Source organism: Magallana gigas, chromosome 2, assembly GCF_963853765.1.
Source record: "Magallana gigas chromosome 2, xbMagGiga1.1, whole genome shotgun sequence".
Lineage (NCBI taxonomy): Eukaryota > Metazoa > Mollusca > Bivalvia > Ostreida > Ostreidae > Magallana > Magallana gigas.
The window spans coordinates 4,431,280-4,456,458 of record NC_088854.1 but is presented as its reverse complement, the minus strand read 5'-3'; the positions used below and the strand labels follow the sequence as shown (position 1 = coordinate 4,456,458).

General features: G+C 31.6%; 1 protein-coding gene across 6 annotated transcripts; it reads left to right on the top strand.

Annotated features, from left to right (window-relative positions):
• Nucleotides 1-268: 268 nt before the first annotated feature.
• LOC105331091 (uncharacterized) lies at nt 269-19,935 on the top strand. 6 transcript variants are annotated; one of them, XM_066074625.1, is made up of 13 exons: nt 269-354; nt 4,611-4,770; nt 5,122-5,292; nt 6,351-6,428; nt 14,707-14,827; nt 14,924-14,983; nt 15,535-15,615; nt 15,734-15,982; nt 16,081-16,179; nt 16,437-16,550; nt 16,847-17,044; nt 18,282-18,380; nt 18,510-19,935. In XM_066074625.1, exons 5-13 carry the CDS (start codon nt 14,810-14,812, stop codon nt 18,621-18,623), a joined length of 1,032 nt encoding a protein of 343 aa, XP_065930697.1. In that variant the 5' UTR covers nt 269-354; nt 4,611-4,770; nt 5,122-5,292; nt 6,351-6,428; nt 14,707-14,809; the 3' UTR covers nt 18,624-19,935. The 6 variants fall into 6 exon arrangements, with proteins under 6 accessions (XP_065930697.1, XP_065930695.1, XP_065930699.1 ...); XM_066074623.1 differs by having other exon boundaries at nt 14,683-14,827; XM_066074627.1 differs by lacking the exons at nt 4,611-4,770; nt 5,122-5,292; nt 6,351-6,428 and having other exon boundaries at nt 278-354; nt 14,683-14,827.
• The last annotated feature ends 5,244 nt before the right edge of the window (nt 19,936-25,179 follow it).

Here is a 25,179-nt window from a genome sequence, read left to right as displayed (position 1 = left end):
AAAATGGTTCATTTCTTGGTTATTGAGTATGTTAATTGGAAAATCATAATTTTTTCTCTCTATATCGATTAGTATCATACTTTAAACCTTAAAAAGCGCTGTTATTCTGTATTTATTAAAACGACGTTTAAATTGTCATGAATAATAAATTCAAAATAAGCGCCACATGATATTACGGATGTTTTTAGTATAGTTGTATTGTATGGAAAACAAATGATTTAACCACTATCCAATGAAACCGCATGTTACATGTTGCAATCGACAAACCGGAGGTGTTAAACAGGTTTGAGTTAAACATTTGCACGAGGACAAAGGTATTCGTAAAGTCATTAGCAAGCTTTTTAAGGTGTGGAGGTAAGAAAAGATATTAAAGGTGCTTGATGGGGGTTTCCACTAAGCGTTACATGTTTTTGTCGCAGTATTATAGCTGAATTTTCAATCAATATATTGTAGAGGTATGAAAATGGTTGTTTATTTGTAGGTGGTTTGGATTAAGTCACTGATCTAATTTCCAACAATATCTGGACCCTTTCTAACTTGCATGAATGATGCATATGTCGTTACATAATAAAAGCCATGCTATGGATAATGTGACCTACATATAGTGGATGTGACAGGTTATTTTTAGCATCTGCACACACATCATCGAGACCCACCTAATCGAAATGTGCACGGATAATGCATACTAGCAACCAATGTTTGAATTTATACCTTTGGTACACAGGTGCTTGTGGACTGGACCGTGCACTACCACCCCCCCCCCTTTCTATTTTTTTTTATTTCTTTTATTAATTATCGTTAACAACCCCTTATATATGTCTCCAGTCGAAAAATAAAAGAAATATCACGACTCGGTAGCATTTTATAATCACACTCGTTTCCCCTATATATATAAAGAGAGAAGGTAAGCAACTCCCGTTTGTTTACATTGAGGTACCACCTGGGAAATTCAAACGATTACTATATCAAAAATCGCTATACCTTTGGTGTCATCTATTTTTCTCACTTCCACACATATCCTTCTATCTGAAAACTTATATGAATTAGCACGCTGAACCGTAATCTATCCAATTAATAAACATTTGTCACTCGCGACCACGATATTTTGAAACGTTCCAAGTAGAAGCTACGGAAGTTAGCTGCACAGCGACATCTATGCTAAGAACGATAACTCTTTCCGTGTTCCGAATGTCATTGACTTAACGGTAACGCACGAGAGGCCCGAAAAAAAATCCGGGAAAAGTTTTAGCGCAATATTTAAGAAAATGGATGTAGATCAATTGTTTACTTTTCAAGCAGCAATTAATGGCCATAACTTGGTCATCACTGGCCAAGCTGGGACAGGAAAAACACACATAACAAAAGAAATTGCAAAACACATTAGGTATACTAAAAAAAAGAAGTATCAATAGTATGCTCTACATGCATTGCAGCAACACATTACCAGGATTTGAAAGCCCAGACACTTCATAGGTGGGCTGGCATTGAAGACGGCAGATATTCAAATGCTGAAATTTTGCATTTAATTAATCATGATGAAAGATTTCAAACAGCTAAGAAAAACATTCAATCAGTAGAAACACTTATTATAGATGAAGTTTCCATGATAAGTTCCAAAATTTTACAACAGGTCCATTACTTATGTAAAAATGTGCGAAAATCAAACAAAATTTTTGGCGGCATACAAATAATTTTAGTAGGCGATTTGTATCAACTTTCACCTGTTTCAAATGAATTATATGGCGATCCAGGCAAACATTGTTTTATGCTGCCATGGTTTGATGAATTTTTTACCCATAAAATTAATTTAAATATCATCCATCACCAAGACGAACCAAATCTTATAAAATGTGTAAATGAATTAGAAATTGGTACTCCATCAGATGAAACAGTGGCGTTTTTGAACTCTTTAGACAGACCTTTGGAAAATGAAGATGACTGTGTACATTTATTTGCAAGAAATTTTGATGTGGACATGTTTAATTATACAAAACTGCAACAAATTCCAGGTGAATTAAAGATTTATAAATCAAAAGATGAAGGCTCTGAATACTATTTGAACCGGTTTCCTGTCTCCAAAAATTTGGGACTCAAGATTGGCTGTCCAGTAATGATAACTAAGAATTTAAATGAACACTTAGTCAATGGGATCCGTGGAACTATAACTAACTTGGATGAGGACTCTGTAGATGTAAAATTCGAAATAAAAGACAAGATGCATACTGTCAATATTGTACCTGCAACATTTACCACTTATGATCCAGTTGATAAGATTGTGCTTGCTACACGAATACAGCTTCCAATAAAGGTGGCTTATGCTTTCACAATACACAAGTCACAGGGCATGACATTGAAAAATGTTATTGTTAACTGTCAGTCTTGCTTTCAACCAGGACAACTAGGTGTTGCAGTAGGGCGAGCTGTTTCTGTTGCTGGATTAAAAATTGTGAATTTCAAGAAAAGTCTTTGCAGAAAACATTCAAACAGTGTAAACCAATTTTATACAGATTTCACACCTGGTGAATTAAAGTTTGAATTATCATGCTGCAGAAATAAAAATGAAATTGACAACAGAATTCAAGAAAATTCAGATACTGACACAGGGTCTGAAATTGAGAATACAGATAATTCTGCTCATGATGTTAAATTTATTGATGAGGATTCTGATTTTTCAGATTCTGAAATTGATAAACTTGAATATCTGGAAAACATTGTTGACAATTCAGGCTGCAGAGTGTTTCAGTTGCAATCACTTACTGCATTGGAAAATGTTTCTTTGGAATTTATGGATACTCCATTTGAAAAACAAATAACTGACTTTAAGCAAAGCATCATCAGTAATTACAAGTGTTTTGATGACTGGTTTGCAAAGCAGTCTTCACTTATAGATGACATCGGACTGCTATGTTTTCCTGAAGAAGAGAAAAATTTTTCACAGAAGCACAGAAATGAATTTTTTATCAAATTCAATAAGTACATGAACTCAAAAGAATTTGAAAATGGCACTATGAACCTATTGAACTCATATAACCAGGATGTGAAGGGACCTGCTTTGCGATTATTGACATCAGTTTTATTTTACCTTGAAAGAAGCTTCTTCCAGACTTTGTGTACTCATCTTCAGTTAACTTCCTCAGAACCTCTGACAAAACCTGCTACTGATAAAACCTTGGACACTGCAGGCAAAGGTAAAATAAGATATGTCAGTGGATATGTCATAGCTAAATTAAAGCACAGCCTGTCTGGAAAAATAAAGAACTCTTTATATGTGAAAGGAAAACAGCAACAGTTGAAGTACCATCAGAATCAAATGGATATATTGAATTCCTTATGTGCATTATATGATGAGTTACAATTTTCCTCTTGTGATCCAGACACTCTCCATAAGATAAAACGGGAAACAAAATCAAAGAGAAGGACTAACAAACATATCTGATTTGGCGTTTAATTTCTTCCAAAAACTTGAAATTCTTTGTCGCAAAAGGCTGACACATGAAAACTTAATTACTGTTGGAAAAACCATGTTTACAGTAGTTAAAGAGGAACTTCTCAGAGATCCTGACTTATATCAATCATGGCTGGAGTGTGTTTCAAACTCTTTCAAAACTGCACCACAGAGTGAACAGAGAGATAGCATTGAAGAACTAATGTTTTTCCTGGTGATGGCAAGTGAAAATGTTTTAGACTTATTTAAATCAGTAGTCAATCTATTTCTGAAAGTGAGCTTTAGTCAATTTAGAAGAGATTATCTTGCATTTTTGAAAAAGGAAAAGGGAAAAGCCTTGCGAAAAAAGGTAATGGAAAAATCAAAAAAGGTAGTGAAAAGTTTCAACATGAAATTCTACAATGAGGACAAATCAGTTCATAAACAAGAATCTATTTTAAGATTAAAAAGTGAACTTGTGCAGAATGATAAGTATTTGAATGACTGCTCTTTTACAAAAAAAGAACTGTTATTGCTATGCAAAGACTTTAAAATTAAGATTTCTGCACAGAAGAGAAAAGATGAAATAGCTGGCTTAATTTCAAAAACAATCTTGAGTAGTGATATTGCTTACATACCTGAGGAATCAAATACACTTGACGCTGAAGAACCTGGACCAAGTGGGACGACTACAAGGCCTTTGTGTTCTGTGTCCGTTCCTTCAGGACAGCCTGAAAAAGAAATAAGAACTGAAAAAAGGCAATCAAAAAGAAAAGGAAAGGGAAAGGGAAGAGGGAAAAAAAAGAAAGACTTCAGAAGATTCTGATGATAAATGTTCAGTGTGCAATAAATCAGCTTTGGAAGGGGAATTTTGGATATGTTGTGATTATTGTTCCCTATGGTATCATAGAGATTGTGTACATCTACAAGATAAACAGGAGTGGTTGAGACTTACAGAATCATGAGATCCCTTTTCCTGTCCTATGTGCATTTAATTTTTTTAAGCACAGTAATTTTGTCTTTAGATTGAATAATATGATTACTAATAAACCATGCAGTGACCTAGTGATACTATATTTTATAAATAAGATGATATTTTGAGTTTGAATATAATTACAATTTCTGTGATATTATGATTTTCTAAATGAAATCACTTAGAAACATATAATCATCTTTCTTATTACAGTAAATTTAAGAAAAAAAATATACCTTTTGAAAGTTGGAAAGTTTGGAAATTGATGATGATAATCACCTGCAATCTGTGCAGCCTCTCCACCAGTGTTTGATTTTCTTGAAATTGTTGCTTGTCCTAGTATAACAGAATTAATGGAGTAGCAATAGCCAAGGTATGTTGGATTGGTATTTGCACCATTATGTAGTGTTCTTTGTTGACAAAATATGTTTTCTATAACATCACTGTTTAATCTGCATGGAATAATAGAAGCACTTTGCTTTTTCAGTTTATGCATACATAACTCCTCAAATCCCAGAATACTGGAAATTATGTCTTGTCTTGTCTGGTGTGATATCAAACATGTTTCATTCTTTTTTACACTTTGATCTGCCATAATTTGCTTCTCCCAGTTTATGAAAAAGTCCATTGCATCATGATTCTGTTTAAGTCTATCATCACTAGAATCAACAATTGGTCTTTTGTCTCTGAAATTTTTAATTAAAACACTTGTGTTTTTCAACAGTTCCATAGGGGCAGTCAACTCAGCTCCTGCTCCACCAAGACTCTTTTGGTACATCCCCATGAGATGAAGCATGTCAGCATTCAGTACCTCTTCCGCCAGATGATTACGCATTTTTACTTCGGATGTTAAGAATAGATGTTCTTGAGACAGTTTATGGTGAATGGGGAAAGGGTGAGAGGAGATGTCCCACAAATATGCGCGTGTAAAATGGTTCCATTCAATAAACTGGTCTGCTAATTTCAGATGACGTTTGCAATGAGCTTCTTTTCCACTTTTTGAGATGTTGTTTCTTACTTTTTTTACAACATGAGAAAAATCCATTATAAAAACAACTTCTTCTTCAGGATTATAAAGGTTTCTAAATGAGCAAGTTTTTGGATTAATAGTCTTAAACTCTGGCAATAAAAGTTTAAAGAGATCTCTGTTTGTCTGTGCTCCATCTGTGCTGATGTACTGAATTTTAAAGCCGAAATTTAATAACATATTAACAGATTGCCACATTAATAAATACAGTTCATGACCAGATGCAGTGTCAGTTGCAAAATGAGCAAATGGGAATCTGAATCCAGTTGAGCCTAAGAACACAAGCTGAAGGACATGAGTAGCCAGAATTCTTTCATTTTTGTTTGATTTTAGTTTTTGAAAAATGACTGATTCTGGTAACAGTTCTGTGAATCCAATTAGTTCAATTTCTTTGTCTCTCTTTTTAAATTGCAATCTGGTTGAATTGACATTTCATCAACTATTAACCCCCCTTCAAGACTTCAGGTGAAACATTTTTAACTTTTGCTTCATATGACATCCAATGAAGAATGTCTTTATTGATGCCTGCTTCTTGTTTAATTGAATTTTTGAAGCAGTTTTTCGGATGGTAGAATTAGAAATTTACTATTTCTTAATTCACCGTAGCCCCTTGGACTCCTGCACCATAGTGTCAGGCAAAGGCGGATGATATCTCTATCCCACCGTCTACCATGGGGAAGTCTGTCGAGAGCCATTTTTTGAGAAAGAAGAAATGTTTTTCACTGCAGTTGGGAAAAACAGATAATAACACTTTTGACATATCTTCATTGTCTCCTTGACATAATAACAATGTTTGATTACCATGATTATTTGTAAAATCATTCGGAACATTTTCTTGGAAATTGTGGGGTTGTTTTAAAACATCTACATTAATATTTTCTTTGTCTGCAGACTCTCGTTCATGTTTGCTTTGTCTTCTTTTCTAGGTTTTTGCATTTTAAACAAGATGAACTCGCCTTATTTGAGGTTTTAAAAGGAAGGACCATGTCACAAAGCTTTGACAGGTATTTAAGCTTTTTAGAATTTCCATCCAAAACATGTTCTGTAAAGTAGTCAGCTTTGTCATTATAAACCATATTCACACCATCACAATAACATAATTGTCTAACAAAATTAAATGTGGTGTCAGCACAAAATGTATTACGTAAACCCAAAACAACTGGGTCAATTTTCTTTTCCTTTACCTGTAAGCCCCAAGTATTATTGGAATGCACACAAATTTCCGTGAGCAACTTCATTTTATTTATCATCACACCACTGAAATGTCCTAATGTTAAAGCATTCGGAAACTTTGACAATACAAAAAAATCATCAGGGATTTGCGGTGGAAATGAACTTTGAATGTCACTATCGGTTTTTGCCACAATTTTCCATTTGATGCCATAGTAACGCTAAGTCATTTTCGTCCAGTTGTCTTTGCAGCGCCCATTTTTTATCGTAACCTTTTTAAAAGATTTACTTACAAAATTCCCAATACAAATACTTGAGGCCTCACCGGAATATTTCTCTTTGATTTCCTGCAAATCAACGAAATCAGCTGCTGTTCCATATTCTAAATTGTTAATTAAATATATCATTATTGGTGTGTGTTCTGTGGAGTTCATATCGGATTTCTTTTCGCCGAAATCTTCTGGATTGAATTTTTGCCGATTTGTATATTGCGCCAAAACTTTTCCCGAACTTTTTTTTCGGGCCTCTCGTGCGTTACCGTTAAGTAAATGACATTCGGAACACGGAAAGAGTTATCGTTCTTAGCATAGATGTCGCTGTGCAGCTAACTTCCGTAGCTTCTACTTGGAACGTTTCAAAATATCGTGGTCGCGAGTGACAAATGTTTATTAATTGGATAGATTACGGTTCAGCGTACTAATTTATATAAGTTTTCAGATAGAAGGATATGTGTGGAAGTGAGAAAAATAGATGACACCAAAGGTATAGCAATTTTTGATATAGTAATCGTTTGAATTTCCCAGGTGGTACCTCAATGTAAACAAACGGGAGTTGCTTACCTTCTCTCTTTATATATATAGGGGAAACGAGTGTGATTATAAAATGCTACCGAGTCGTGATATTTCTTTTATTTTTCGACTGGAGACATATATAAGGGGTTGTTAACGATAATTAATAAAAGAAATAAAAAAAAAATTTGAAAAAAAAATAGAAAGGGGGGGGGGGGGGTGGTAGTGCACGGTCCAGTCCACAAGCACCTGTGCTTTGGTACCTAAAAAGTAAATTATTTAAAGTAGAAAAGCAAAACTTTAAAACATACAGACACCAGCACATTGCTATGCTACAAATTCAGTTTCAGGGACACAATGCCTATACAATAAATATTTTTTTTTTTTTTTTTTTTTTTTTTTTTTTTTATACAAAAATTATAAAAACTAGAGCAGAGCTCGTGGCAAAGCCACGAGTAGGTCTTCCGTTGTTGTTGCGAGTTGAAAATTTATATGATTTGGGGTCAAACGATTATAATGACTAATGACTAAAATTTCACTTCTGCTTTTGTTATAAAAACGTGTTGTGATTGAAAGCCTGTATAAAGACAGGAAGAAAATGTTTTAGGAAAACTATTTATCGAACACAGTTTGTGTAATTGTTTTGAAAACTCTTTAAAGCCCTGTCACACCAAGTTGCGTTCTCAGGGCGTGTTCACGGCGTTGCAAAATTCATGGAATTCGTAGATCGCAAGGAAAGTTTACATATGAAAATGTCACGGCATCCTGATGGCGACTGAGGCGTCCTTACAGAGCTCCCAACTACGTTTCCACAGAGTTCTACTTGGCGATTGACTGCGCTCTCGTTGGGTATCCGCCGAGTGCTCATGACGTGCTAGGAGTTTTTACCACACGTCCACAGCGTGCCCTGCGTGCACATGCGCTGTCATGGCGTTTTAAAATGTTCTAGGATATCCCACCGCGGCGAACGAAGATGCCGTTGCATTGTTACGGCGCTGTAGGAGACTCTAGTTCGTTTACCATGGCGTTGTACATTATTCAATGACGCAGCGGGATCGCCTTGAGGACGCAGCTCCAGTGTGACAGGGGTTTAAACAATGAGAAGTTTAATGGCGAGTTAAATTTTTAAGGGTAGCAAGGATTGTTATATATACATGTATTCATGATTCATGTAAGGAAATGCACGCAAAAACGTGCATAAAAAACACGTAACTTCTGTAATTAAATCTTTCTTATTTTTTGAAGACTATGTGCAAGATTGAAATTGTTGCGTGCTGTCAAAATTTGGTAAATAGCCAAAATTGATGGCATCTCTGAAAATTTGTTCAGGGCTGATATTATTTGATAATACGAGGAGACTTGAACATTAAAATAATAATCAGCTATGAAAGATCATCGGGAGAATTTATGCATAAGTGAGCGTCTAAATTTTACATCTGATATAGAGACACCGTTATGTAACTTAAAATTAAATGACATTATTTACAGAAATGAATATTACTTCTCTCGACGATGCAATAATATGCAAATTACCTATTTTTAGGTCAGTTTTTTCTCCTTTACCGGATCATAAGTAATTCTCTCGGAGAAAGTTTACGAATGTATTTTGAAAAAAAACCCCGGTTAACTTCAATAAAAATAAGCGAAAATTTAGGTGTTACGGTTTTTATTTTCAGTCACTTAAATTAAATGTGACAAAGGGGCATATTCGGTCGGAATTTTGGGGTAACATGTACATGAAGTAAATTTGATGCAAGTTCCCTGTTTGTTTTTTGTGGGTTTTTTGTTTGTTTTTGTTTTTTGCTTTTCTCTGTTTTATCATAAAGATATATATATATATATATATATATATATATATATATATATATATATATATATATATATATATATATATATATATATATATATATATATATATTTCGTACGTCACAAGCAATATTTGCCTTCTCTATTTCTCTGGTATTTTAATAGATTGTGTATTCATTGTTGACCTAAAATTAGTATCCACTGGCTGTAGCTAACCTTGCAGGTAAATTAAGTTGCATGACAACCTCATACCACACAACTTCAATAAAACTTTTTTTTAAAATCAATTTTCATATAATTCAAATCAATTTTCATATAATTAGCAATAAAGAAAATCCCCAAGAACACATGTCCATCTCACTGAAGTGTAACTTTGAGAAGCGCATAATTTTTTGGAGGCAGATACATGTATGTCACTATATTATAGTCTGTAAGTCAAGTGAACTAATCTGTCCACACTTGCAATACTTTGATGATTTCTACGGCGAACGCCTGCATAGCATAATGTAGTCGTATTTCATAACATCTAATCCAAAGAACAAATTACCTTTGACTTAAAACTTTTTATTATAATATATATAATTCTGTTCATAACTATATATAATAGAAGTTTAGCGTGTTCAACAGGTCAATTTAATATAGCCACATTCTCAGATTATGAACTCGCACCTTTAATGTGAAAATGAGAGTCTTATTGTTTGATAATTGACCACTTTGAAGAAAGCACCCTGCGAACTGTTGATTAATTACATAACAATTGATGATTTGCAGCCATAAATAACCTGGGGCTATATATATGTTCTGAGCTGTGTGCGCTGAAGCGACACAAGATTTTCGGTAGCACGTGGCAATTGAATTTACGCAATAAAGAAAGTTGAAATTTACAAAGACTGACCGAATTAAAAAAACGGGTGGGAAAGAGAAACACGTTCAGGAGAAAATGTAAAACATAAGAAGAAGTCACTATCAAATGATTTTCGACAGATCTGGAATTTAAAAAAAAAAGAGCACTTGGCAGCGGGGCGGTTGGAGGGCAACACAGAATAAGTTCGTTTTCACAATGAAATGATCGAACGACCATGTAGAAACACTACAGAAGTTATTTATATGTGACCGATAGAATCTAAACAAAACTTGTTTCAAAACTCAAGTGAATATTTTTTAAAATAATCACCGAATGCCTCAATTTAGGGCATTCTTTTATCGTGCCAGCACCTACTGCAAACATGTAACATGGAACTTTGATCATAATTTGATTTTTAAATTACCTTGTACGCTGTCGTATAAATCAATGCTAAATCAACTGTACGAGTAACCTAAATTCATCTGTTTACCTTAAACCAATATAATAGTTGAAAACATAATAAAAATAGTTGCGTTCATACAAAATACCAAACATGCACGTGTGATAAGGTAAATGTAGAAGATGTCACTTGCGCGGGGTCTCCTCGGCCATGTGCGAGGGATGATCATTATTTAAAGGTTTTAATATTTGTGTGTGTGTGTGTGTGTGTGTTTTGTTTTTTTTTTGTTTTTTTTTTGTTGATTGAAAACATTATTTGTACAGTTTTTAAAACATTTAAGACTTTCAAACCAACCATTCAAATATGTCTGACGAGTATTTCCGATTTGGAGTAATATCGTTTTTATTAATTTTCAGAACGACTTTTTAATTTACTCTCCAATGTTTAATTTAAACAGATACAAAATGAACACACTTTCATAACATATAATTAAAACAGTGTACAGTGTATTTACGGCTATATAAACTCAAACAAGTTCATATTCATGTAAGTGTGCGGGTGCGAATCTTGTGTATTTAATTAGATAACCGTTTACCGCTAGGTTGTGTAGCCGCGGATGATTTCTTCGGCCGCGGGCGAACGATAGATTACGTAAAGATCGATTGAACGCATACACACGCACAGCTCAGAACTTAGGAAGATTTGAAAAGTTTGCAATTTAATGACTAAAATCTATCAAATAGAAACTTTTTTTTTACTTTAAACCCACAATTGATCTATATGTCTGATATTGCATTAGATTGAGAATGGCATTGATTTTATTAATTAACTGAACGATTTATTAATTGACACCCTATCGTTTAATCCAATTGAAGAATAAAGCTTTATGTGTACGTTATCAAAACTTAAACAATTCTTCAGGTCGAAGCTAAATTAACTCATATATGAGAGACGCAACGCTCGTCTATTGGATAACCGCTGACCCCTAGGTAGTCCAGCCGCGACCATGGTGACCGATTTTCTCGGCCGCGGCCGAGGGATAGCTTACGTAATAATATGCACACAGCTCTGATTCAAGGTGGATTTTAAATGCATGTAGTATGATAACTAAAATGTAATGCTTAGAATTTTTTTCAATACGTACTTTTTGTTTTACTAGAGAAGAAAAAGAATATTTTGTTTTCCGATTCTCGTCTTTAAGAACTGTGCACCATAAGAAATAAGCATCAAGGACTTAAACTTCGGAATTCTTTAAAAAAAATAAAATAAAAAACAGCATGTGTTCTAATTTTTTTGCTCATGAATTAAAGCCTCCTGTATAAACCAGCATACTTTCTGTGGTCACTTTATGCAAGTTTTAAGCACAAAGACTTTCGTTAAGTTGCCAAATGAAAACAGGTACATGTTGACATGCAAAGCTTTTTACACTCATACTACACAAATCACTTACAAAATAACATTGTAACTATCTTTATAAGATCCCAACAAACAACTTTTCCAGTGACAGCCATATCGAAATCCTAACCGTTTTTGAGTTATTCAGCAAAATCTTTTAAAGGCTACTGGCCCTTAATTTAAGGGGCCAGCCCTTTTCTATTGGTGTCAAATAAAAGCCCCTAACATTCTGCACAACTTTTGTTCTATATGTATTTAGGAAATATTTCAAACTAAAAAGTTACGAAGCTAAAACATGAGAAATTTTTTACTATTTTTAGAACATAGATTTCGATTGATTAATTCTAGTGGAATAATTGGAAAAAACTAAAATACAAAAATCAGAGGACAATATTCAAAGTGTCAATAATAAAGATTTTTAACTATAAATTATTTGCTACGGACCATTTCGGAGCCTTTGTCTGGAAACTAATGCCCCTAAAATTTTAGAAAAAGGGAAATAACTCAAAACCGGAAGTTTCGATTTCAATTCTTTTTGTGCTCTAGCAACCTTATTTAATTTACAATATACCGTGAAAATTGGAACGAAATCGGATGACAAACAAATAAGTTATTGAGGATTTAAAAACGTCTAGAAGAAGAAAAATAATAATGAAGAAGAACCATCAGAATCAGTACAAGGTCTTCCGTTGGAAACGGAAGACCTTAATAACATATTTTGAATGCAAAGTCTACAATAAAATTATTAGCAGCTCCCCTTCAAGTACATAATCGACATACTGTACTGTTTCAAATGATGCTATTTAGTTAATTTTACCGTTTGAGTGTAAAAAAAAAAAAATTGGTCATCTATTACCGTTTGTTTATAAAGAGTTATCTGTAATTCTTTTTATAAAGTTGTAGCTTCCTGGTTAAAACTTGTTTGTATATAGATTTACGCGGCTCCTTGTTATAGGTTCTCATAAAATAGTCCCATTGGGGTTCAGATTTATGTGTTATTTGGGCGCAATATCAGGTAATATGAGAGAGAGAGAGAGAGAGAGAGAGAGAGAGAGAGAGAGAGAGAGAGAGAGAGAGAGAGAGAGAGATCTGTTAATTTAAAGATTATATTTTTGTGTCTGTGGTAAATAAAATAATCATAATTCGTGTATTGAACATGTAGTATATATGGATATACATGTACACAAATTATGAGCTTGGAATGCTAATGTGTGCTTGCAATTGTACTGATTTAGCTGAGTCGGTTGTAAGCTTATATGTTGAAGGAACGATCAGAAGACGGAGATAATCCGAAAATAATTTAACTGATGAATTTAAAGCAAAATTCTAGCTCCAAAATGGGGACGATGTGTACCTTGTGTATTAAGTTAGAGGATATATTTTTTGATTATGAGAACAATATATATAACGTCAGGTGCCTGTGAGAATAACTTATTAGATTTATGCATTGTTGAAATTTTGACACGTTGTGGAATTTTTGTTTTTGATACCCTATGTTTTTAAACATTATTGGTAATGAAGTATGATATTTTAACATGTATAGTTATTTGAAAAAAAGAGAGAGAGATGACTAAGCATTCATTTTATCTAGAAATACCCCCTTTTTTAAAACCATGACAAATAATTGAAGCAATAACGGAATATATTTTACAAGCCACTTCACATGCCTTAGTTGTTATCAACATGAATGTGGATTGGTAATCTAAGACAAACACTTGGAATGATAAAATGAAATATTTCAGTTACTACTGGTTGGATTTTGTTTCTGTTTATAACATTTAAGTTGTTTAAGCAGGTGTCTATTTTAAAATCTATATCCAATACTGTTATTTATTGTGTATAGAAAATAAACCCCCATTGTTACTTCCTTTATGACGTAATATTTAGAACACAGTCAACTATGTAAACAGGAATTAAAAACTAATCAAGAAGCCAGTTTAACATAACCAACTATCACAACCCCTCCAATGCGCTTTAACAGATTTACTTTCAAACGTTTTAGCCTCAGAATCATGAGGTAATTTGAGACTTAAATCAAAATTTCAATAAGTTATAAAAAAATTATTTGTTGTGATATGAAAATTTAAATTTGTAATAAACAACATCATACCAAAACCCTTTTAACTTAAGTATAAGTTTGCACCATGATCCTGGGGCCAGTTCACATGTCTTGCTTGTAAACAACTTTTAAGATTAAAGATTCATCAGAAAAAATATTTTTTGACTAGAGTAGGATACTAGATAAAACAAAGATTAATATGAACTTACAAACTGGAATGGATAAGATAGTTTTCGTATATCATGAATTATACCCTAACTTTTAACTACCAATTTATTTCAAAATCATTTTTTCAATTTCTACATCAACATTCTCGAATAATGTGACCCTATTCAAATACCTTCATGTATTAAAAATAATGCAATTGTGGTGTAAATTTTGTTTTTGTGGGTTTGTTTTGTGCAAAAAACCCCATTATTAAACACATAAAAATATTTATGTAACGGAACATGCTGATTTTTTTGTGTAAATAATTTTTTTATGTCAGGGCGGAAGAATCGTCGCACAAACAAAAGAAAAGTAATATGTAGGAAGATGAGTACAATATCCAAACATTTGTATGGATATTTATTTTTACACCTATTATTATAATATCCTTATAAACCGTAAAATAATAAACATTTCATTGTTTACAAAAGTAGTAAATGCCAGTTTACACAAGTATTATTTAGGCATATATAGATACTTGTGTTAACTAGCATTTACTAATTTTGTAAACAATAATTGATATTTTAAATTTTCCTGTCAGTCAATAAGTTAACAGTATGGGTGTGTTTTGTGTTGTGTCTTCCAATAGTTTTTGGTGCTATGTATTTACAAGTGAGATGACACATTTATGCTGCGTCTGACCTTTATACCCAACATTTATAACAGAGGCGTAGAATTTTAAATAAGTTGAAGATTACAAATCGCATCACAGGAACATGGACAATAAAGAACAGGTACCAATTTCTTAATACTGAAATGTTCTTTTTATCACTACAAGCTGTGACAATGCATTTATTTTACATAATTTACCTTACCATTCTTTTCAATAGAAACAAAGTTCAAATAAACCCAATTCCAAGGAAACAAAACAAAAGAATTCTATATCAGAGGTGAATTTTATAATTTCTGTTATTTTATTAGATATTAACAGTTTGAAAAAAAGTGACCTCAAGTAAATATTTAGTATATAGCTTATAAAATATCAAATGAAATAATCTGTTAAAATATGGCCCAAAGCAGTATTATTCGGAATGGACAAATGGCAAGTTAGTAATGGATACATTTGAGAAAACATTTTTGTCAAAAGGCTTTTTCTATAAAACTATCAATATTTTCTTATAATGAAAAGTCATTTTTATTTACCTCTTTCACAAAATAACACTCGTGTAAAACTCACCCGTGTCTACAGAACATGTAAAAATACGATTTTTTTGTTTCAAGCTGCACAGAAAACTTTCAAATTTAAAGAAAATTGATAAAAAAGTATCTTGGAAGAAAGCGATAATAAATGCATTTACCCCTATTTTATGTGTAATTTGCATATATATTTACATGCCCTATTTTGATTTCTAGTTAAGATAGGTTTATAACTCAAATTCAACATCATTAAAATTTGTTTCGAATTGAAATAAATTATTACTACCTGTGATATTTTCAACAGCATAATATAACAAAGGATTTATACAGAAACGTGGCCACCAGGACACATCATACTTTGCTGGCTTTTAAAGGAATTCTTTTGGTATATTTGAACGTCTATAGATTATTTGTTCAATATTTCTGATATGTTAAGAACTTTGCAAATTGAAAATACTTGTAATTTATCTTAAGTTTATAACATGTTAAAATGCTCTCTTAAGGTTGCAGCAATTGTGCTAATATCGTCTACAAAAGAGATTTCAATAGCCAAACCATGTGACTTAGAAAGAGTGCTTGTTTCTCTTGGTGTGGACCAGACCTCACCCTGTAAATACGATGACATAAAGAAAAAGGCAACCAATCTCTGCATTCTAGGCATATCATTCTTAGTTCTGAATGGAATTATTTTCCTTCTGATATTGAATTTCTTGTGGATTCCTAAAAACAAGAAATTCGGTATATGCATCGCAGTAAGTAAACAATGAATATGTGTGGAAATGTATATTTTGTAGTAAATATCAAAAAATAAAAATGTTATGTGTTGGTTGCTGGATATATTTTTTCACAGCTTGTAGTTGTGAATGCAGTTGTTGCAGCTGTATATTCAGGCCTAACGATAAAGTTCTACAAAGAAGTACTTGACTCCAAAGAAAAACAAACGGAACCGGTTCGTATGATTTTTTTTCTACCATTAGACACAGATTTTTATTTACTCTCTGCATATGAATTTCTATAGTACACATGTTTTATATAAATTTACGACGGATGTTATATTCTAAACATGTGTTTATTTTAAAAGAAAAAAACCAGGGATAACATGAATTTTTATACATTCATTGCACTTGTTTTCACCATATTTTATTCGAGAAATAAATGTTTATTAAATTATCATTAGAGTCGTATCGTGCTTTTTTTTTTATATAGAACTACGCCTATATAAAAACATCAATGATTACCCGACTCATGAAAAATTATACTTCGGATAATGTTACCAGTGACGATGCATTATCTAATAGTTGGAACAAGTTCTTCATCGAGGTAAAAAAAAACCCTTACCAAAACAATGCAGTAAAAAAACTTCAAAAGTAGTATCGGTATATTTAACAATGAAATGATTTTAGTTCAACAGAACTATGCTGTGTAGTACACCCATTAGGGTAGACCAACTTAAGGTCTCTCTTCAAGTCGTCTATCATTTATCAACCGTTTTGACTTTACCATGATGCTTTCTTCAACGCTAAAAAGACTTGTTAGCCCTGTTAGTCTCATTTTAAAGATATACCCAATGATGTCAAGTTGAATGTTCCTTTTGTCTAAAATTCATGAAATTCCAGTATGAGTGTTGTGCTGTAAACCAAGTCCAAGGAACGACCAACGACTTTGACAGCACTCCATGGTGTACTACATCAGGTTCCTGTCAGACAACGGCCTCCCAGATCCCAAAGACCTGCTGCATTGGTGTGTCAGAGGGCGATTATGGAAGTGCACCGATCGCCTGTCATTCCGCTGTTAATCCTGGGACCTATAAATCTGTAAATAAGAATATTGCATTGCTCTTTGGCAATTACTACTAAAAATGAAATGCTATACCTTTATGGCAAAAATGTGGATAAATTTAAATCACTTTAAGTTTAAATAGGTACAGTAATGGATTTTGATTTTGATTTTGACTTTGATTTTGATAAAAAAAAATATTAGCTCTATTATATTTTGCAAACAATTTTGTTTAGCTCACCTGAGCTGAAAGCTCGAGTGAGCTTTCCTGATCACACTTTGTCGTCCATCTGTCGTCTGTCCGTCCGTAACTCTACTCATTTTTAACTTTTTCTCTAAAGCCATTTTGCCAAATTCAACCAAATTGGCACAAAGCATTCTTATAAAAAGGGCCAGTTTTCATTTAAAGCGAAGAAAACCCCCAAATATAAGGGGGCATTTTTAAAAATCTTCCTCCTTAAAACCACTGCTTCAAATATTAAATGTATATTAGCATAAATCACACTCATGGAAGGAAATGCAAATCATAAAAATTATGGACTAATTCTGTTCCAAATTTAAGCTTAAATAAAATAATAATAAAGGGGGAAAGGGGGGGGGGTCAATCAGTTTATAAGTTCAAGTTCGTTTTCTACATCTCGAAAAAGAGTTTCTTTGTTTGAATGGTCGCATGTTAAAAGGGTCAAACTGACAGAGATAAGCTTGTTTGTTTTTGAACAGTTCACGTGCGTATGTAATCTTTGAAACATGCAAGATATATTGGTACCGATTTTGTGAAGTAAATTGAGATGAAATATTGAAATGCGAGGAGATTTTCTCCTATGACGATGGTTTTTGCTTATTTTGCTTTTCCGTTTCATTTTCATTAATTATGCTTTTAACTTGGGGAAGAATCGCATCTATTTTAGTATCAAATCGGACAGACTTAGGTATATCGGCAAAATTTGATGCATTAGCAGACCAAAAGACAGAGAATTCATATAATTGGTGATTCGGTATAACCTCTGCTCCATGGTTGATCGATGTATGTGTTTTGTATAAGTTGTATTTAATTTATATATTGCAATGCATTTTCACCCCATTCCTCTTTAAAATATGAAATCTTACAACATAAACTTTTGGTACTTAACTTTGCTTAATACTATTTTATATTAAATTTTAATCATTAAAAGTGTTTTAATTCAAAGTAGTTACCATTTGTTGCGCAGGTGAGCGATTTGGCCCATGGTTCCCTTGTTTTCTTTTGTTTTAATTGTATTACTGAACATTATGTAGAACTGCATGATCCCTATCAAGAAACTTGGCACTATTCACATTGAAGAGTGTCAGATAAGCCTAGTACTGATCACCTTACTGACCATCGGGACTTTGGGGGTAAGTTTGTATATATCGAAGTAAGAGTTATTAGATGCTGTGACAATCCATAAATTGTTATTACTTTAAGTAACTTAATTATTCAAAATAAGAACTTATTAATATTTAAGAAACTTTGCTTCTTTACAGATAGCTGAATTTCTTATTGAAGTAATGTTGATATCATATTTGTGCTGTTTGATTCGAAACAAAATATGCCCACCAAAAGAGGAGGAGATTGAAATGGATGAAAAAAACAAGTGACCATTCAACTTGTGTTTGATTGGATGAAACAAAATGCAATTTTTATGTTAATAATTTACCTCTAAGATACATATACCATACCATAGATTTTTCTACACGTTGAACGCTGTTTTTTCAAAGTTTATTTGTCAAGATTATTAGAACTAATTTAGTCTTTGTTTGGATTTTAAATGTTAAAGAGTTACGGGGATCATGGTTGGATATTTAGGAAATAGTAATATAGTCTTTTTGATTGATAAATTATATTTACATCTAGCAAGTATTGTTCCCTCTATTTCTTACTAAAATTTATTGTGATTCATGAAACCTATAGCGTCCCCAGAAAAATCACGGACTGCACGAAATAATAATAATAATGTCAGACTCAAATTCCCATTGGGGACGATTTGGCTTTTTCTTTTATTCCACATACTGAAGTCCATTAACATTAATTAAGTTTATTTTACTTAATTTTTGCAATTAATTTATTATTTAGTTAAAAGAAAGATGTAAATATATGAGGATTGAAATGCATTTTTGGATGAATCATGAGAGTTACGAAGGAAGCAATCATTGCAGGAAAAATTTACATAACCCACTGACGCAACAATAAATTGGAAATTAATATAGAAAAGCTAGTATGTAGGCAATTCGTTTTAAGTGTTAACTTCGTCAGTAAAGCATTGTATTGTATACTGGCTTTAAACAATTTCTGCAAAAAATGTTTGAATACGATTTTGTTTTAACAAAGTATTTAAAAAAAAAATAAAATAGGAGTAACTGATTGTCAAAATCTTGTTTATCATTTCTGCTATTATGGGTTTACTGTAAAACAATTTTACTCCTATGTATTGATGTTTTACTCCATTCAAGGAACTATTTAAAAAGATGTATGTAGTGGCTTTATCTATTCCGTATATAAAAATATTTTTTTATATTTGAAACATATTGGTTCGATCTTTACGGGGCAAAAGCGCATCCTGGGTAAAACACTTTTATTCCATTGAGTAATAAAAGATACATTATACGTGTATGTTTTGAATAAAATGCATATTATATAAGTGCATTATCGCAATCGCAGTTTTTTTTAAAAATAAAATTTGTGTTATTTAAAGACATGTCAGACTGATGACACTTTCAGTTTTTTACAATGTGATTTGAATCATTGCAACGGATCTAGAGTATATGAGACAATTTCTGGGGAATCACATATGCCATGGACTGTAATACTTTGTAAATGCCATTGACACTCTTATTTTTATGATGGAATACCTATTATTTATTTAAAACCAGTGTTTTCAGATCGTTGAGGTTTTGTTTAATCCTCTATTTTTCGTGAAATCAAAACCTATATATACCAATGAAACACAGTGTACATTGTATGAAATTGTTGTTACTTATCGTTCTTGTAAAAAAATTCAGTTGTTTTTTTGGCGATAAATGCTTTGACTGATTGTAACCGTTTAAACAATAAGTGCTTTATTGTTGTTTATTTGAAAAGGAATGTAATCTTCGGAAAATATCAAAAACAGAGTTTTAATTATTATATTGGAGATGGGCTAATAATTATTCATGACTGTACCTGGATTTGTGTATTTACATCTTTTTATTGCGTAAAATATTTTCATGTTTATTTATGGAAAGTCTTATCATACAACCATTTGCATAAAGATATGTTAATTTTTATTTTTTTTTAATGTTGTTCTGTATGTGTTTTTATAATGAGATCTAATATTTGTGCTTTGTGCCACTAAACATCAACTATTCGTTAACACGAGGTTATATTCTTATACAAAACAACTCCAAAAATCTAAAAAGAAATATTATACTTTGTTGAATCCGGGTGTTTAAAATATTCATCTGTGGGCACAAGAGGTCCACATTTATCTATAGTGTTAAAAAATGTGACAAATAACTTTATAGCAGCAATACAACCATTTTATAATTTGATATTTCTACCGCAAACCATTTACTTTTGAACATGCCTTCTTTGATTCATTGCTTCGAAGTAAATGCATCGATTTTCATTGTATTCTAGCTTTTTTAGCATCATGTTATACAAGTAAATGTGGTTGCTATTGGGAGTTGATAATTGATGATATTTCAGGTAGAGATAACCGAGGACTTGATTTCTGAGGACAGGAAATATTTAATATAATCTAGAATTATCTCTCTTTTGCATATGTTTGCACATGTAGTCATGCTGTCTTTCTCTAAGTCAATTATAGATCAGGATGGAAAAGAAACGTACAAGAAACCAATACATCGCAATTTTTGGCATTTAATATAAAACATTGACTATCAAACAAATACATAACGAAAAATAGACAAAGCTATGAAAGCCAACGAAGATATTAGTAAAAAAATTTATCTGAGCACAAGTAGATTTAAAGGGGCATGGTCACGATTTTGGTCAAATTTTTTTTCTTCCGATTTTAATGTTTACAATGCTTCAGTGAGGCATTCTTAATAAACAACCAAAAATTGAGTGTCATTTGTTGAGTTTTAAGCGAGTTACAGAGCTTACAATTCTTTGTAATGTAAACAAAGCTTTTGTTTACATTTTGAATGTTGAAGTGAAAATTTCAATTCTAGACATAAAATGAATGTGTTAAACGTTAGGAACTGTTTATTTATGCTTAAAATGAATAAGAAGATAGAAAAATTAGCTTGAAAAAGGTTTTTATTGGTATATTGAACCTATGTAAACAAAAACAGGGCACGAGCCTTGTTTACATGACACAGATTTGTGAGCTCTGTATCTTGCTTAAAACTTAAAGACTGACTCTCAAATTTTATTTCATCATTAGAATTGCATTTCTAAAGCACTGCAAATAATAAAAACAGAAAAAATAGAATTTGACCAAAATCCTGACCATGCCCCTTTAAAGTCGCTGTAAATGTAGATTTTGTTTTTATATTTATAAATTGTTCTGACAGTTGTAAATGCACTACTAGTTTTGTAATTTGTTCTGTGTGTTTTGATTTTACTAAACGCGTATTTCCTGTAGTTAGGATTCATTTCAGTAATTTTTCCTATGTGTTTATATGGAAATTTGAGCTGAAATATTAATGTCATTTGAATTTTCAATAGTCCGTGCATGATATAAATTTGACGAGAGGACATTTTGACAGAAAGATCGTTTTGATGTTAAAAAATAACAAGCCTTCAAAATCCCACGTGTACTGTAAACTAAGACAATTTAGTTTTTTCTTCTAAGACTGCCCTAAAAATTAAACGTAATTATTTCCTCTTATTTAATGATAAGACTATTGATACTTGAGGAACTGAACAAATCAAAACCAGTTTAGAGCTCGAGATGCAACAAGAACGTGGAATTAAAATTAAAAGAAATAAACCTTTATATGAACAAAACCATCTAGTATATATGATAATTTCAAATTTGATATTTATGCACTGAGTACTAGGAAAACTTGCAATTTGATACAATCCATAACCCCACATATTACTTTCACGAAAGATCTTACAAGTTGTTTACGATATAAAACAAATAGCACATAATTACCCTTTAAAACAAATTTGATCCAATTTTCAACAATAACTTTTTTTTCATTTTTTACCATTTATTAATACCTTACAAACAAGAATATAATAACATGTTTCCGAAAATAACATATCAGTACTACCACACAACATAACAAATGGTGAAAAAAGATTAACAATATATATCACGTTTTTTATGACATGAAAATGTAACATGTACACTGTACATGTTTATGTGTTTATCAGAAAGAAAATATATGTTGTAAAAAAGATTTACATACCCGATATATATCATGTTTTTATGAAATAAAGATTTTACATATACACTTTACATTTATATGTGTTTATCGAGGAAAAATGGAAAAAAATCTTGCATTGATAATTTACAGTGCATCATCGTAAATACACAGAAACATTATTCATACATATGCATGTGATTTTTTCTGGCCCACATACATCAAAGGGTTTCACCATCATCTGTCAAAGTCAGTGTCCATGTTAGAAACCCTTGGTATATAAACAACTGAAGGACTGTCTCCCTTGGAGGGTGGGCGTATATATATATATAATAGTTATAAGTATAAATACATAATATCATAGCATAATAGCAAAATTTTGAAACAGATTTTTTTCTTTCATTTGATGTAAAAAAGATAGAACTGAACAGTATGACAAAGCATTCTCTTTAATAGACATTCTCAACGATTGACTTGTTTCTTATAAATTTTCAACTCTACAGATTATTTTATATTTGTAAATTCTGAATGCAATAAACGAGAGGAAGATATTATAAAGCTTTGTTGTTTCGTTGTCATCTACCAAAAAACCAACAATAATTAAGATTGCCTCGTTATCCTAATTTGATAATGCTTTGTGAATCATTTTTGGCATCAAAACAACTTAAAAAATTTTCATGATATTTTCAGAAAGAGTCATTTATTTTTTTATTGCTTGATTTGATATTTTTTTTTGAAATTTAATCAAAAATATCTAATAATCCTAAACTTCACTTAAGAATAATAAATTTAGGCATCGACACAGTAGAATGAGTTTTCTCTATCAATCCATGGTTAGAATATCATCAACGTGTTGAAAGTGCTATAATATGAGGTGATTTGGTTTTAAAATTGCAAGTCAATGATCATCATGTTTTTTTTTCGTGTTTCAAGGTGTCATATCTATACTGATTAGATACTAGCCAAGTGATATATTAAGAAAGGCCACCACTTTGTAATGTGTTCTAAATAACATATTTACGTCATTCGAAATGCAATAAATACCAAAATACATCATTTTAATGATGTTCCTTGAAAAAAAAACCCCTTAATTCTTGATGAGAATATATTTTTATGAATAAGTGTCACATGACTAAATTCTCAAAACCTGAAATTAAGAGTAATACACCCGAGTTACTCTTCTATATATTGTTAACGATATAAATTATAATTATTCAATTAAGAGTGTAAAGATCCAGATAATGAATGTCGATGTCATGTGTGGTAATATTGCCTCAGAAAAAAGTAATAGGAAATGTAAGCTGAAGGTAATAAATCATAAGAGTGCATTTTAAATTGAAAATCGTTTTAAAAACTTACAAACAATTTAATTTTAAATTTCAAATTTACAAACAACTAGAAATGCCTAAAAGAAGATATTATTCTTCACTTGAAAACTAAAACGTATACCTTTTTGATCATTGTAAATAATCTAAACAATGATTTGTTATAATTGAATTACAGTTAAAAAATGATTACTAATTATGATACTTCGTTTAGGGACTTAATCAACAGAATGAACTAAAAATGTTGTAAATACAAAGTGAAACACAAAAGATATAAACTGGACAATATGTTTCATTTGAAAGGTTTGTGCTTTTATCTAATTTTTGCGATTTCATTACTTGTAAAAGAGTCTTTGAGTATATAATACGTTGCTAAAACAGTTTATTTATCTACTATTCAACAAATCCTGTTTTAAATATGTTGGCAAAGGTTTAATTTGTTACTTAATTTTCTTCCTGTTTAATTCTTTTATTTACTTTCACCAATGCACAGTTTCTTAATCACATCAACAGCACTATAGGGTTTGATAGTTGTCCAGGTACATTATTGATTTTGATCTGAGTTATACAATGCATTGGCTTTAGGCGGAAGAAATTATGAACAAAAACTGTAAGTAGAAATTGAAAAAAGAATCTTTTGATAAAAAAATCTGTACTATTAGTAGTCAATATCAAATACGATTTACAGGAAAAAAGGTAGAATATCTTATTTTTTCTCTATTTATGTTTGCCTTATGCATGGTAATCACATAATATATATCTAATGTAAATGTTTTTTGTGCACAAAATCACAATTAGAAAAGTTAAATGGTTGTCATCCATATTTAAAATTGGAAAACTATAGTCATATCTAGTATATTGTGATAAAAAATTGTCGCTGTTTTTATCGTCATAAACGTTCCATTTTATCTTCTTCTTTAGATCCGTTAAGTCAATTTAAACCAAACTTGGCACAATGCATCCTTTTGATAAAGGAATCTATAGTTTATTACAATAAAGAGCAACACCCTATTAAAAAAGGAATTACACCTATTTAAAAATTATTGGTACTTGTAAAAAATTGAAACTTGTATGGAAGCATCTTCAGATAAAGTGGGTTCAAGTATATAATAATATATAATATTATATAAAATGGCCATATAGTGAAGGCTTTTAAATCTCACAAAATTCTCGTTAACAAACTTTCTTTTTACTCATTGACAAGTGACCATTACAGGCCTACAAATATACAATTTTACAATTTGTGGCTCCTAGGGAGCAAGGGTATTGATTATTCGAGATTCATTCGACTCTTGCACCCCCGCCCCTTTATCGGTTGATAGTTGCAAACATCAAATATCAAATAGTGGAAATTACTTTAACAAGCAAGTATTCTAACAAATATAAGCTTTTTGCAGTACTAGTATTTCATATCAACTAAATTATTTCAGGACTAAAACATATTTGTTAAGATTGAATCAAGAAATACAGAGATTTGCGGTTAAATTTACGAGTGTGGGATAGAGATACTA

Coding starts and splice junctions, on each gene's coding strand:
- LOC105331091 (XM_066074625.1), top strand. Junction 15,983..16,080: donor AATTCGGTATATGCATCGCA/GTAAGTAAACAA, acceptor ATTTTTTCACAG/CTTGTAGTTGTGAATGCAGT. Junction 18,381..18,509: donor TGACCATCGGGACTTTGGGG/GTAAGTTTGTAT, acceptor GCTTCTTTACAG/ATAGCTGAATTTCTTATTGA.